The sequence below is a fragment of the Natator depressus genome, chromosome 1 (genome assembly GCF_965152275.1).
Source record: "Natator depressus isolate rNatDep1 chromosome 1, rNatDep2.hap1, whole genome shotgun sequence".
Lineage (NCBI taxonomy): Eukaryota > Metazoa > Chordata > Testudines > Cheloniidae > Natator > Natator depressus.
The window spans coordinates 32840707-32855703 of NC_134234.1; the positions used below are offsets into that span (position 1 = coordinate 32840707).

The window sequence follows — 14997 nt, forward strand, 5'->3', positions numbered from 1 at the left end:
TCCATTAGCTCTGTGTTGGAACACACAAAGTGCTATAAAAATGCTAAGTATTCTGAAAAACCAGGCCCAAGGTGTCTCAATTTGGGCACCCAAAATTAGTGGACACTTTTGGTCTTTAACACTCTGTGTCTCAGGGTTGCGAGCTATAAAATTAAGATAATACCATGCCACTCAGAGGTGTTATGAAGATAAATTCATTAATGTTTGTGAAGTAGATATAATTGTGAGAGCATCATAAAAACACCCTTTAGGAAATCAGTAATTTTGCATTCAACTCAGGTTTGGATGGTGTGCATAAAGGCATGGTCCACACATTGAATGAGGGGAATAGAAAGAAAAACTGAGTAATTAAATCCCCATTTACTGAAGAAGGCAGAAACCTGTAGAAAAAATAGTACCTGATCTGTGCTACACATATATAAATTTCATTGTATTAAACATATGGGGAATAATGAAAAAAAGTGTTTTGTTTTTATTTCATGATGAGTTAATAAATACAACCTTGAGAAGACCAATCCTTCAGACACTTATGCATGTGGGTAACCTTGCTTGCATCTCTTTGAGTTGACTCGTGACCGTTGACTGCATTAGCAAAGTTTTTCCTGTGTATTTGCAGAATTGAACTATACTTCTTTAAAACTAAAATGTTAAAGGTAATTAATGGAATTCATTGGGAAAATGGAATTCATTTTTGCAGTACCTTTGCATTATTGTGGATGGAGTTGACCTGCATCATCAGTTGCATCTTCAGTGCATGTTTTATCATGCTGCCTTGTTCAGACATCTAGATGTGACTGAGATTAAAAAAAAGAAAAAAAAAAGAGCATTCCATTCTATACTGTTTGTCAGAGTGCCAAAAAGTTATATGTTTGCAGTATTGATGTAGCCGTGTTGGTCCCAAGATATTGGAGAGACACAGTGGGTGAGGTAATAACTTGTATTGGACTAAATATTAAATATTACATTAATTTTAATTTAATTTATTAATATTACTATTAAGATATTTTCTCACCTACCTTGTCTTTCTAAGAAGTTGTATAGTTTCTTGGGCTAATTAGGGAAAACAGGTTCTTAAAAGGACTGTTAAGGAGTACATGGAATTTGCATAGAAATCAAGTTTAATTTTGATGAAGAGTTACATTTACATAAATGGCCATTTTTATAGGTTAAAACTAATAGCTAAAATTGAATGTGTTGGTCATATGACAGAATCAGGTGACCTCCATATTAAGTTTCCTCTTAGTAAAGTCAATGACGTCAAGTTTTTGTTGGCTCTCATTCAGTCCTGCAATAAGCAACATAATCCAGATTATTTTTCTATTCCAAATGACACTAAAGTAAACTTTATATTAGCTATAACTCTTATTAATCAAAGTAAATATAGCTGCCCAATTAAATTAAAATATAGCTGTCAGTGTATTTCTCAGAGTATTCTTATGTAAGTGAAATTACAATTGCTTCCAAGCACATGTGTTTTCTTGATCTATAGAATGGAGCTACACCTGCACTCAAGATCTGGCAATGTGGGTTTGTGGTTTCAAGGGCACCTTGCATAGATACAGGGGTCCACTTTAGCAGATACTTATGCGGGTAGGGGCCACAACATAGCAAACCACAAATGAAAGGAATCTGCTTCACCAATTAATTAATATCTAAAAGCACTTTGTTGTGAAGAAGTTAGGGTTGCTACACATACAACATGCCTGGCACAAACCACAAAAGCAAGGAAATGAGAAGTTAAGACACCTAACAGTACATAACCGTCTACTCTTCCACCCACAAGTACACACCTTACCATTACAACTACTATGAACACAACTTTAACTGGTGGTGCACCACCACCCCATCCCTTTTGCTTTTCTGCACACTCCCATTTACCAGATTATTATTTCCCCAGCACTAATAGTTGTGTTTGCTTGGTGAAGTGGTTGTGTTGGGAGAGAGTAATTTTATAAAAAGATGCATTCAGAAGGATAGTTAAAAGTTAGGAAACATCAGAATTAAGGTTGCCCATCTGTTCGGTGCCTTTGTGCACATGCATTATGATACAGTCTTCAATTACATAATTGCAAACTTTTTTCCACAGAAGCCCTCCCTCATTCACTGCACACGATGGACAGAATACTCACCTATTCAATATATATTTTCATCCTCATCATTCAGTTTATGGCTTTATGCATTATTTAAAGCACATCATCCAAACCATCCACTGAATACAGAATTATTAATTTGCTTGTGGACTTTACTATGGTGTTCTCATCATAGTATCTTAGTCCTTTATGTATATTAATTATTTTTTCTTCATAACACTCCTGTGAGGTGTAATCAATATTACACATTAGGAACTGAGGCCCAAAGATTAAAATCAGAATTGTCAAAAGTGTTAACTATTTTTGCCCAATTTGAGAAGTCTAGGATGTGATTTTTCTGAGTACTTATTGTTTTTACAGCACTTCTAATGTTCAGGGTAGAGCTTCCATTGAATCTCAGTTGCAGTTGTGTGTACTCCACATATCTGCAAATCAGACACCAGGTTTCTCACATTGGGTGCCCAGAAAATGAGGAACACACAGTAGCCATCTCAGAAATTTTTGCTTCATGTGACATAATAATTCTGGCAAAGGCAAGGATGGAATCTAATTGTCCAGGGCAGCATTCAAACACCTTAACTGTAAGACTTTTTGTTCCTTATCTCATTTACCACACATCTTCCAACTTTTGCAACTAATGATGCTGGGGTCCTACAGACAATAACCTCATTCTCTATACACACCTGATTCATTCCCTGCACAGTACGTCCTGTGCACTGAATGAGGCACGGATTCTGTTGAAAAAGTAGTATGTGATTCTGTTTTTAAACTATATAGCAGTGGTTCTCAAACTTTTTTTTCGTGGACAACTTGAAAATTGTTGAGGGTCTCAGCAGACCACTTAATGATCTTTCCAGATGTTGTTTGTACCATTAGCTAACTATTGCAAAGCACTTTGGATAAAAGTCCTATATTAAAAAAACATAATAATGTGTGCTTTTATTTGTAGAACAAAAAAACAACTAATATTTTAATATGAGTAGTCTTTACCTTCCCCAAGCTGGGGCTGAGAAGGAGTCGGGGGGGTCTCTCCTTCTCTCCCCGGCCACGGCAGCCCCCGAGCTGGGGCTGGGAAGGAGGAGGGTATCTCCCCTGCCACAGCAGCCACAGAGCTGAGGCTGGGAAGGAGGGCCATCTCTCCCTGGCAGTCGCAGCCCTGGAGCTGGGGAAAGTCGCCTCTTTCTCTTGTACCTGAATGCAGCTCGCAGACCACTGCTGGTCCGCAGACCACAGTTTGAGAACCTCTGCTGTATAGTAATGCATACTCACAAGAGAGCCAAATCAAGGTTCCAAAGGAACCTTAATTCTGGCTTTTCCTAACTTTTGAGTGCTTGACTTTGCAACATTAACGTTCTTTTAATATAGTTTATTTAATGTGATTTCCTAAAATTTTTCCATAATTGAAATAAATAAATAAATGTCTTCATGTGGACCCATATTGTGACTATGGCTCATTAGCAAGGTTGGCTTCTTTAGATCCACAGCATAACCTTCCACCACTTGCGCTAATGGAGAAACAAGTAGAAGTACAATGCCATTATCATCCATATCAGAGGTTCTCAAACCCCACTAATTAGGTGCCTGGACCCTGGAGAAGACACACATGTAAGGTGAGGTGGTGGCCTTGGGGGAAATAAGAGGTAGATGGGAGGGGGCAATTGGATGAGAAGAGGGGGTGGGGGAATTTAGGACATGCACGGCTGCGTGGGCCAGAGAAAGAGGCGACTTTCCCCAGCTCCAGGGCTGCAGCTGCCGGGGAGAGATGGCCCTCCTTCCCAGCCCCAGCTTGGGGGCTGCTGCGGCAAGAGAGAGAGGGAGAGATCCCCACTCCTTCTCAGCCCTAGTGGGGAAGACCCCCTCTCCTTCCCAGCCCCAGCTTGGGGGCTGCCACGGCAGGTGAAAGAGGGCACATCCATCGCATTAGAAAGGTAAGACTACTGATACTAAAATATGAGTTGGGTGCTTTTATTTGTAGAACAAAAAAATGTCTCTGTGTCGTGCTCTCATCCCACCCATCCACAGATCCTGTTCTGTCCCCTGCTGCTATCCTTTCCCCTCCTTCTACCCATGTCCTGGCTCGGTCCAACTCGTGCTCCTATCCCAAGCTTTTAGTCAGTTACGTTGCCCCCTGCATCTGCTTTTATCCTATCCACTCCACAACTCCTGCCCCTCTGCCTCCCCTCTGGTCTTATAATGTAAAGTTTTATGCAGCCTTAACCATAGGTGTTACTATATGTGCTACGTGTAATTCCAAAAACCTTTATGAAAGATATTGTTCTCTACCAGATTTTACAGGGTTATAGGATTTTAGAAACATTTCTGTAGGACTTGTATTTATTTCATCTTGTTCTGTAGTACTTTTCCCTAAGGGTTCCTCAGGTAGGGTTCCATCTGAAATGCATATTTAAGTTACGAAGCTAAATTTAAACATAAATGGATAAATATTAAAATGTTGGCTAATATATTGTGCTTCTGGAAATTCACAGCCATTTCCAATAGCAGGTCTTATCCCACAGGGAGAACAAACACACTACCTTACCTCCTCAGACATCAATAGTTCATATAACTATGAAAATGGTTATATGTAAATAGCAAATAACATGAGCCACAGAATGATCCCTGGGGACACCAATGGAGTTCAATAGTAACAGTGTCTAAAACTACTGGCAGTAGCCTTTGAAGTGAGATTTAAATTATAGTGGGGCATTGCCTCTGAGACTTGCACTGAATTCCATACACATCACACATTGTCATGATTAAATATATTCCACAAAGGGTATTAGCAAAGCGAATATAGAAAGCATACTGATAACTGAGATGTAGAAGATGAATTGTCGGGTCTGAGCAAAATCTTTCAAGTCTCTGATCAATTCAGAAGCATCAGGATATCAGTGTTTGTGACTGCTGGGAAAACATCTAGGTTTGGGATAAAATTTTCAAAAGCACTTAAGTCCCATTAACATTCAATGAGAGTTATGCACCTACCTCCCATAGGTGCTTTTTAAAACCCAACCTTTAGTATTTGTTGCCATCCTACTTATATAATCAGTAGTACAAAAATGAGACAAAGTGGCTGGAAAGACACTGGATTCTTTCAATTCCAAACCAGACAGAAAAGAATTTAGGATTTGAGTACTGTTAATGAAATTCTCAGTCCCAGAACATACATGATGGGGATTGAATATTTGGTTTCACCTTAGTAGAAATTATTCACAGGAAAATTGCTGTAGTTGAAATCAAACTTTTCCTCAGTGCAAGATGTCCTTTCCAAATATCAAAATAAATATTAAGTCAGTCTCTATTTTTTTTTATATTTGCACATTCTATTTTTGTACTTCTAAGTTGCTTATACGTAGGCTTGGAAGGATTAGATTTTTATTGGTTAATACTGGTAAACTTTGATTTCATCAGACATACACAAACTTACAAAAAATATTTCCACCAATGATAATTGAATTTTGCAGATAGGCAAAGTAAGAAAAATGCTGCTTGAGAACTTGTTTGATTTACCAATATTTATTTTGTATATTTTGACATGATATTGACAACTAGTGTTTCAATGGTTATAAAGCTTTAACTTTTTGAGTCTCGCTGTCTACTGTCATTAAATAATTATTGTCTAATTCCTCCCCTCCCCCCATATTTTTCTGCAGCTGTGAAAATTTAACTCAAGGAAAATGCTTCAAACAATTAATACTATCCATCAAAATTATATTTTTAAAAATCCAATTCTCCCAAGCCTACTTGTATATAAGAAAGAAAAGATGCATTAAGTTATTTTTGGGCAGAAAAAAACCATGATGGTACAAAAAAGACTTATTACATCCTGCAGATAACTTAACCACAGCAACAGCAAATTAGGGAAGTGACTCAGTTAATTCCAAACTAAAAACTATTTAACAAACCTAGAAGACTGAAGGAAACCACTAAGTACTAAATTACTGTGCATTAGGTGGGCAACAGAGGCACTGTTTCCAGCAGTTGACAAGAACATCTGAGGAACAGTGGGTGGGGGGAAATAAACAAGGGGAAATAGTTTTACTTTGTCATTACACAAAGTAAAACTATTTCCCCTTGTTTATTCCCCCCCCAACCCCCACTGTTCCTCAGACGTTCTTGTCAACTGCTGGAAATGGCCCACCTTGATTATCACTACAAAAAGTCCGTGCCCCCCCCTCCTGCTGGTAATAGCTCACCTTAAGTGATCACTCTCATTACAGTGTGTATGGTAACACCCATTGGTTCATGTTCTCTATGTATATAAATCTCCCCACTGTATTTTCCACTGAATGCATCCAATGAAGTGAGCTGTAGCTCACGAAAGCTTATGCTCAAATAAATTTGTTAGTCTCTAAGGTGCCACAAGTACTCCTTTTCTGATATAGTAGAGTCCACTCAAAGTTCTGCCTCCGTTTAACTAAATAAGTTTAGAAATACACCTTTACTTATCTTTAGGTGGAGACCGGGTATAAATGAGAATAAGAATGAGGTCCTTGATTTCTTGTACATTTTTACTAGCTGGAAACACTACAGCTAATCCCAAGGTGTGGTCTTATGTAGAAAATTTAGAAAGGATTTTTTTTCCCTTCTTTCTTCAGCTGCAAAGCTCAAAAAGAGGTTAAAATATAATTTGGCTAAAAGGAAAGGTTAATAAGTAACTGTATATTCTATTTTACTAGAAAGACACCAGCTTGCATAGTTTTAGTTTGAAAATGTTCCCTAAAGGGATCTTTGCCTACACTTGGTTCTTTGTTCTTGTATTTGGTTTCTTTATCTCAGATAATAACTATAATATAAGCCTGCATCTGAAAATTTAGTGCTAGATAAGATTTAATTCAACCATAAAAAGTCTTTCAAGATACTTTTGTTTCAAAAGGGGTCTCAAAATTTTTATTTTGCCATTGAAAATCGTTGAACAACTTTAAAATATGCAATATTGTAGTTTAACAATAACAATATTAAAATAAATAGCATTCTGCTGGGGAAAGATGTACTTATTTATTAACAGATTTTTTTGTGTGTGGTTTCTTTAATAAGCCTTCAGAAATTCAGCTCTTTCAACATAACTGTTAAAGGAGATATAATTTCTTACCACAGTTAGTCCTGTTTCTTCCAATTTTCAAATGTTTCCCTTTAAAGTTACAAGCCAAAAAAAAAAAAAAATAGTGCTTGCACTATTATTCTTAATGTATCGCCTACTATTCTTTTCAACAGAATGTAATTAGGGTTGCCAGGTATCCGGTTTTCGACTGAAACACCCGGTCGAAAATGGACCCTGGTGGCTCTGGTCAGCACCTCTGACCAAGCCGTTAAAAGTTCGGTTGGCTGTGCTGCTGGAGCAGCAGAGCTGGCAGGCTCCCCACCCCGCTCCCAGAAGCGGCCGGCATATCCCTCTGGCTTCTAGGCAGAGGAACGGCTATGGGGGCTCCGCGTGCTGCCCCCACCCCAAGCGCTGGCTCCACAGCTCCCATTAGTTGGGAACTGCAGTCAATGGGAGCTGTGGGGACAGCGCCTGCGGGCGGGGACAGCGCACAGAGCCCCCTGGTTGCCCCTCCCCCTAGGAGCTGGAGGGACATATTGCTGCTTCTCGGTAGCCACCTGAGGTAAGAGCCACCCAGAGTCTGCACCCCTTCACCCCCTTCCACACCGCAATCCCCCGATCAAACCCTGATCCCCCCTCCCAAGCCCAAACTCTCTCCTGGAGCCTGCACCCCCTCCCACACACTGAGCCCCTCATTTCTGGCCCCACCCTGGAGCCCGCACCTCCAGCCCAGAGCCCGTACTCCCTCCCACACCCCAATCTCCTGCCTCAGCCCAGAGCCCTCTTCCACACTCTGAACCACTCAGTCCCACCCCCCAACCTGGAGCCCTCTTCGACACCCCAAACCTCTCATGCCTGGCCCCACCTCAGAGCCCGCACCCCAACCTGGAACCCTCACCCCCTCCCACACCTCAACCCCCTGCCCCAGCCCAGTGAAAATAAGTGAGTGAGTGAGGGTGGGGGAGAGCAAGCGACAGAGAAAGGAGGGATGGAGTGAGTGGGGGGCGGGGCCTCAGGGAAGGGACAGGAGGACAGGGGAAGAGTGTTCGGTTTTCTGCAATTAGGAAGTTGGCAACCCTAAATTTAATTCACGTTAGATTCTGAAATCAGTTATCTAGTCTACAGTGTTGAGGCAGGGCATTACAACTATAACAAAAAGAAGTGGAGAGAAAATAGGAAAATAATTGAAATGCCATTTTTCTTTCATTGTTTGTGTACAGTTTCAGACATACTGCCTTGTGTAATGATACCATTAGATATCATAAATTATGTATGTCCAGGCTGGGGCAGTACTGGAATGAAAGACATCCACCGAACACCTAAGAATTGAAAGAGATGACTTTGATGATTCAGTAGGTGCCATTCCTTCCTCTGAGATATTACTGTGTTAGTGTCTCACTAAGGTGTTTTGGGAAGGTGAACGGCACTGCACTACTGTATGCTTTTGGATGTGATGTAATTTCCTTCCTCCTGAGAGATAAAAAGAAAGAAATCGAGATGCTATGTATTTCTTTTAAAATGTGTTGTGTTAAGATACTCTTGTGATGAACGTTGTATAAGATCATAGGTGGTTGAGTTGTAACCACTAGAATTGAGAAAAGATCTCATGACACTTTGCATAAGGATAAGGATATTTATTCCAATATTATGCACAAATTCCAGTCTGAGTTATAGCCATGGCCTCACTCCATCTTCTTTGTGCTGTTCCGGAAGTGTAAAGGGGATGGAAAGGTAGCTTAAGTAACAATTTCCTCATAAATATAGTACAGTATACTAAAAGTTAGAAGCTATGCTTTTTTCTGTTATGGTTCCTGATTCACAACCCAATTATCTACCTCTGCAGAGATTGTAAAATTACAGAGGATTAGAAGTGATGAGGGTTTTACCGTCAGATATTTGGTATTAGCAACAAACTTTTAAGGTGAATTTCATTGCAAACTGTGAAAAAAATGATTATTGGATTCTCCTGCCCACTAAATGAAGATAGCAAGTATAGCATTCCCTTCATATAGGGGAACCCTGTACCAGGTGAAAGTTGTCAGGGGCAGCATAGTGCATGGACATGGTGGAGAATCAGGGCTTGAATATTTAAAATAACATGCATCTGTTTTATTAAGTGGACCAGTTTGAAAGTTCACATGGGAGCTGCAATTCTCACCATTTATTGACTATAAAATATCTTTAAAAATAAAAATGCCTAATTGTTGGCATTTCACTGCTTAGTCCTGATAGTAACCATCTTGCTGGAAAGTAATGTAATTTGTGGGTCAACAAAATGAGAGCAGTTCAGTGCAAGAGACTAAAAATTTTAAAGCCCCACAACCCCACAGATGTAGATGTCCCTGACCACAGCAGAACTATTGTGATTTCACTGCATGGATGGCAACAGGATTTAGGAAACCTATGCGTATTGTCCCTTGAATGCCATAAAGCCCAGATCTCCAGGATGCTCCTTGTGTCTTAGCACCCAGGGAAGTTTTGAGGATTAGGCAGTGGCAATAGATCCATGACTACACCAATATATTTTTTAATTCTGCTCTTGAAGAACTGATATAAGAACACAGAAATAAAATCCTTGTATTATACATCTGTTTCCTTAGAATGTGATCTCAAAAGTTCATTCTTTTCTTTTGTAATAAATAAAATAAATGATATCAATTGATGATGCTGTGAACATAAGAGTGAAAATAACTTCCGTTACTCTACCGAAAGTGTAGTAGTATTTATCTGATTTTAACCTAAGCTTTAATTAATATAAAAGAACAAAACAGTACTAATCAGTACAATAGCATATTATGAATGTAAGCAGTCCTGTTTTACTTCTGTGTTTCAGAATTTTCACCAAGAAGTCAACCAAATAACAAATTATGACAGCCCGTCAAGCCTGGACAGCCTTGAGGCAGGAGAACAAAATGAAAATTATACAACACCTAGTGAAACATCTTTGACTACACAGTGGGACGACTCTATACTCTACAATTCACAAAAATCACAGTCTACAAATAAGAGCTTCCTTGATACACCTGAACTAACTTTTTCTAAAAATCAACATGTAAATAATTGGCTGATAAATTTAAATAGCCAAAATAGCCAGCCAAACACTCCTTGTCATGACACTTTAGCTAAACAAAATGTTCTAATTCCTGCTGAAAATGTACACAATCCAAAACAGAAATCATTTGTTCCTAGTGGAACAGAAAAAAGAACAGAGATATGTACTTCCGATAATCAAATAACCTTTGTAAACAGTCCGTATACTTTTATGCAAAATAGGAAAGAGGAAAAAAACAATATGTTGAAAGTTCCATCTTCTGGAATGGTTAGTAGACAGAGTTCATTAGCCACTGGTAGCCCTGTGTTCAAATCCAGCAAAGCCTGGGCCACCTCTGATCCTACTCCAAGAGAACGAGTTCCAGATTCTGTACAGGAGCAGAGTTCTGAACAGACCCAACAGAGAAGAACCACCTCATCAGTACAAACATCAAATCAGCCTATGGCAACACCTGTAATCTTACCTCCAAAACAATGGAATTCAACTGGTGTTCACAACAGTACCTTCTCAGCTAATCTTTTACAAAAGGGCAAAAATACAAACACAGTGCCATGTACTGATGATCTAAACAATTTGTCAGAAACAAAAGATGAAAACATTAAAAATTTTAATAGTATTAATCAGGGATCATCTTTATTTCAAGACACATCTAATGCTTCCATTTTGTGCAACACTGATCAAGAAGAGGACAAAAAAGAAGAAAAGGGAAATGTGGCTGAAGCCATGTCACCTTTGTCTAATGCAAAGTTTAATTGTGACTTGTCTGAACATCACAGATACCTGAGAAATAACATGCATGAGCGAAAGGGAGTGAAATTGCCCAAAAGCATTTTAAAGAAAGAATCTAAATATGAAAATTATTGTTTCAAAGCAGTGGTTATGAACCGAAGGATCTGCTTTGGGAATCAAACTGCATCTTCTATCAGAGACAGTTTAGAATTGGCAAAAATAAAAGAGAAAAATGCAGAAAATCAAAAGACTAATAAGAAACTCAGATGGTTTGATGAAATTGACAAAATAGTAGTAGAAGATGATGATGAGTGTTCAGAAAAGAACACCACAGGAGTATCTCAGGCACAGTTGCAGCCATCTTATGTTCAAAGTAAACTGAATGCTGCTAACAATAATTTAAGAAGTATTCCCGCTTGCACCACAAATTCTATCTGCACAGAAAATCACCAGGATTATCCCTCGATATCCACAAAAATTGTTGCTGCTGGAGGCTCAGAAAGAGACTGTATGCCTCTGCGTTCTTTTGTATCTACAGGTTACCACTTCGCTAAACAAGCTTGGATGGCATCAAAGGGTGATGAAAGTAAACCCCCTGCATATAGTGGTGACTCTAAAATTCAGAAAGGTAATCTGCATAAAGGTAAGACAAAGATAATCAGAAGACCAAGATCTGCCAAAACCCAGTCAGGTTTTACATCTAAGAATAGAAAGGGCACTATAATCCGACCACAGTCTGCTAGTGAAGTTCATAAGGTTATAAAAGCTCAGGGTAAAATCATTGTACCTCATCCACCACCTAAACCTGTACCAGGCAACAGGACTGATCAAAATGTAGCAGACACTATGTGTCAACCAGTAAATTCTTCCAAACTTCAATCCAACACTACAAATGGTAACTATGTAAATGCAAGACACCTTTTGCCAGCAGATCAGGTTTTAAATAGAACCACTATAGAAAATAATAAGAGTATTACTTGCAGTTCTGACTTGGTCACCGTGACATTGGCAACCCCACCTTCCTACAATGTATCTCCAAGTGAGCCTTTGGAAAAGACAAATTATACTGTAAATAATATTCAGACAATTGCCCAGCAAGACAGCTTGATAACTGGTACCAAAAGGAAACCTGTATGTGCAGAAAATGGACTACACCTTGATCGTACACCAACTGATGAAGAAATAAATCTTTTGTGGCAGGGTGTGAATAGTGCCCTAGCTCAAAAGGATTATGCTGCTGGTAAGAACCATTCTTGTTTTTTCAAAATAGGGAGTTTTAAAATGATAACAGGCTCTTGCATTCAGTTACAAGTACTGTTTTCACCTTTCACACAACAGTTTGAAGACTTTCTACTTTTGTCATTATCTATTATCTCCTAGAGGCCCCAGTCAGAGATGGTGGCCCCATTTTCTTGGGTACATTACAAGCATTAAATAAAAAGAAAATCCTTTCCCCAAAGAAACAAATATAAGTGGGAGGAGGAAGGCAGAGAACAAGTTAACAGTAAAATGAGTGAGTTTTACATGGTAAACTATAGCTTACTACCTGCCAGCCACTATCAGCTGGCAGGACTCTGTCATCTGGGAAAATGTTTTTTGACAGGATCTCATGAAAGAGCCATAAATCTGCCATGTTTTTAAAGTGACTGCTCTGTAAATATTTGGTATTGCGAAGACTCTAAGTGTCGCTAACACAGGGAATGTTTCAAAGAAAGTTGCCCATGTTAATAGACTAAAGAAAGTGGAAGAAATTTCTAACAGCCATATGTCACTGTGCTGGCAAATATTTGTGTCAGAGTGAATTTATAGAAGCTTTACATGCTTTACAAAAACGTTTTCTGGGAACATTACTGTAGAAATAACTATGGGCAAGACAGAGCAAAAGATACACAAGAAAATTTAAAAGAATGAATCATATCTTCCTGCTAATTAACTTTGAAAGCATGTTTCAGACTGATTAATTTATATTTACAAATGCTTTCCAAGTAACCCCTTTGTACTGTAGCCAAGTTCTATGCCTTGGAGCAGTAATGGAATCCTGTGTCCCCACACTGTACTCAGCTGAGCTGCTGTGTGCTTTTCCAACCTTGCAATCTCTTCTAGAGGCAGAGTCCATGACTCCACCAACTCCACTTCATGTACCAGCAGCCACTCTGTGCCTCCTACCATACTCTTGTGACCATCCTAAGGATCACTCAGGCTGGTGCAGAGCCCCCTTCTATTAAAATAAAGAGCTTCCATGTCCCTTATAATTGGGCCTGTCACTTTATTTACAGTACGTACTGTGACAGGGTCGGACTGGATGGCTACAGGAGAGTAATCGAAGGCAGATATATTAGCCCCAGGTTAAGTAGGTCTCTTTTCCCTGGGTAAGGTAACCGGGAGGGTTCCAGAACAATCAGGAACCTTCTGGAGACAATTAAGACAGGCAGGCTGATTAGAACACCTGCAGCCAATCAAGAAGCTGCTAGACTCAATTAAGGCAGGCTAATCAGGGCACCTGGGTTTAAAAAGGAGCTCACTTCAGTTTGTGGTGCGGGTGTAAGGAGCTGACAGTGAGAACACATATTGTTGGAGGACTGAGGAGTACAAGCATTATCAGACACCAGGAGGAAGGTCCTATGGTGAGGATAAAGAAGGTGTTGGGAGGAGGCCATGGGGAAGTAGCCCAGGGAGTTGTAGCTGTCACACAGCTGTTCCAGGAGGCACTCTAGACAGCTGCATTCCACAGGGCCCTGGGCTGGAACCCAGAGTAGAGGGCGGGCCCGGGTTCCCCCCAAACCTCCCAACTCCTGGTCAAACACAGGAGGAGATGACCTGGACTGTGGGCTCATGAAAACAGCCAAACTGAGAGCTGCCATGAAGCTCCAAGGTGAGCAAATCTGCCAATAAGCGCAAGACCCACCAAGGTAGAGGAGGAACTTTGTCACAGTACACTGTGTGTCTCAAAAACTACTTCTTTGGGGAAGAGCATAGTGCTTTGAATATATTTTTTGTTAAAGAGGCAGGAAGAGAGAGGGGAGAGTTTGTTTCCCTACCCTTTTGTGTCTTCATACAACTGAGCAGTGTAACTTTTAGAGACAGATTTTAAGCGTCACATGCAAATATTTTAAACCTCTTCCCCTGCCCCACCTCCCTCATACATACCTACATACTGGAGGGATAGATGGAGACATTCCCTTTTCTTTGAAAATCAGTGGTGGTATTCTTTCAGTATCTATTCATTATGTCTATTGTATTCTTTAAGTCAGATTATTTATATTAAATACCCAAATTTGGTTTTAGTGACTTATTATTTATATTACAGTAGTGCCCAAAATGTTCTCAGCACTGTACAAGCATATGAGAAGACACAATCCTTGTCCTAAAGTTCTTTCCAAGAGAGAGCGAATCCTGCACTGTTCTTCTTCAGTGACATATAGTGCTGCAACAATACCCTGAAGTTCAGCAGTGTGTGTGAGCAGCTTAGAAAACAAAAAATATTATTTGCCACAACATACAACCTACTATATATTAAAGAAAAACAAAATAGGGAGGGCAGTCAGGGAACAAAATGTTAATTTCCGTAAACAAAATGATCAGTTATGAGGGTCTTGTTTTAAATGGAGCTGCAAGCATTGAGTGGTGTATTTACTGACCAAGGCATAGTATTCCCGAAGGGTTTGATCCTGCATAGTGCTGAGCACTCTAGCCCTTATCCAACAAAGCACTAAACATATGCTTAACAGTAAGCACTGGAATGGTACCACTGATGTCAGTGGGACTAACTCACATGCTCAGAGTTAAACATTTGCATACGTGCTTTGCTATATCGGGATAGAGTCCTCAATACCTTGAAGGATCAAGTCCTAACATATTCTGTTACTGTGTTGGGTAAGTCTCACTAAAACTTTAGTCCATAGTCACTTCATAGATCTAAATACATCTTGGCTTACTTACCAATGAAACTAATCTTGGTGCAGATCAAGAAGCTCACTTCTAACTGACTGTTTTTCAGAAATGTATTACTTGATTAATAATTCAGCATTTTAAAATTGTTAATGTTCCTCAGTATATAATGAATACAACTTCATTACATTCAGTTT

General features: G+C 39.5%; 1 protein-coding gene across 3 annotated transcripts in view; it reads left to right on the forward strand.

Moving 5' to 3' along the window:
* The window catches only part of CEP126 (centrosomal protein 126), a 52708-nt gene that overhangs the window by 27079 nt on the left and 10632 nt on the right, over positions 1 to 14997 (forward strand). For all 3 annotated transcript variants that reach the window (XM_074957116.1, XM_074957102.1, XM_074957108.1), the window contains one exon: positions 9965 to 12152. In XM_074957116.1, the coding sequence (XP_074813217.1) occupies positions 9965 to 12152 (2188 nt within the window). The remainder of the gene's footprint in view (positions 1 to 9964; positions 12153 to 14997) is intronic.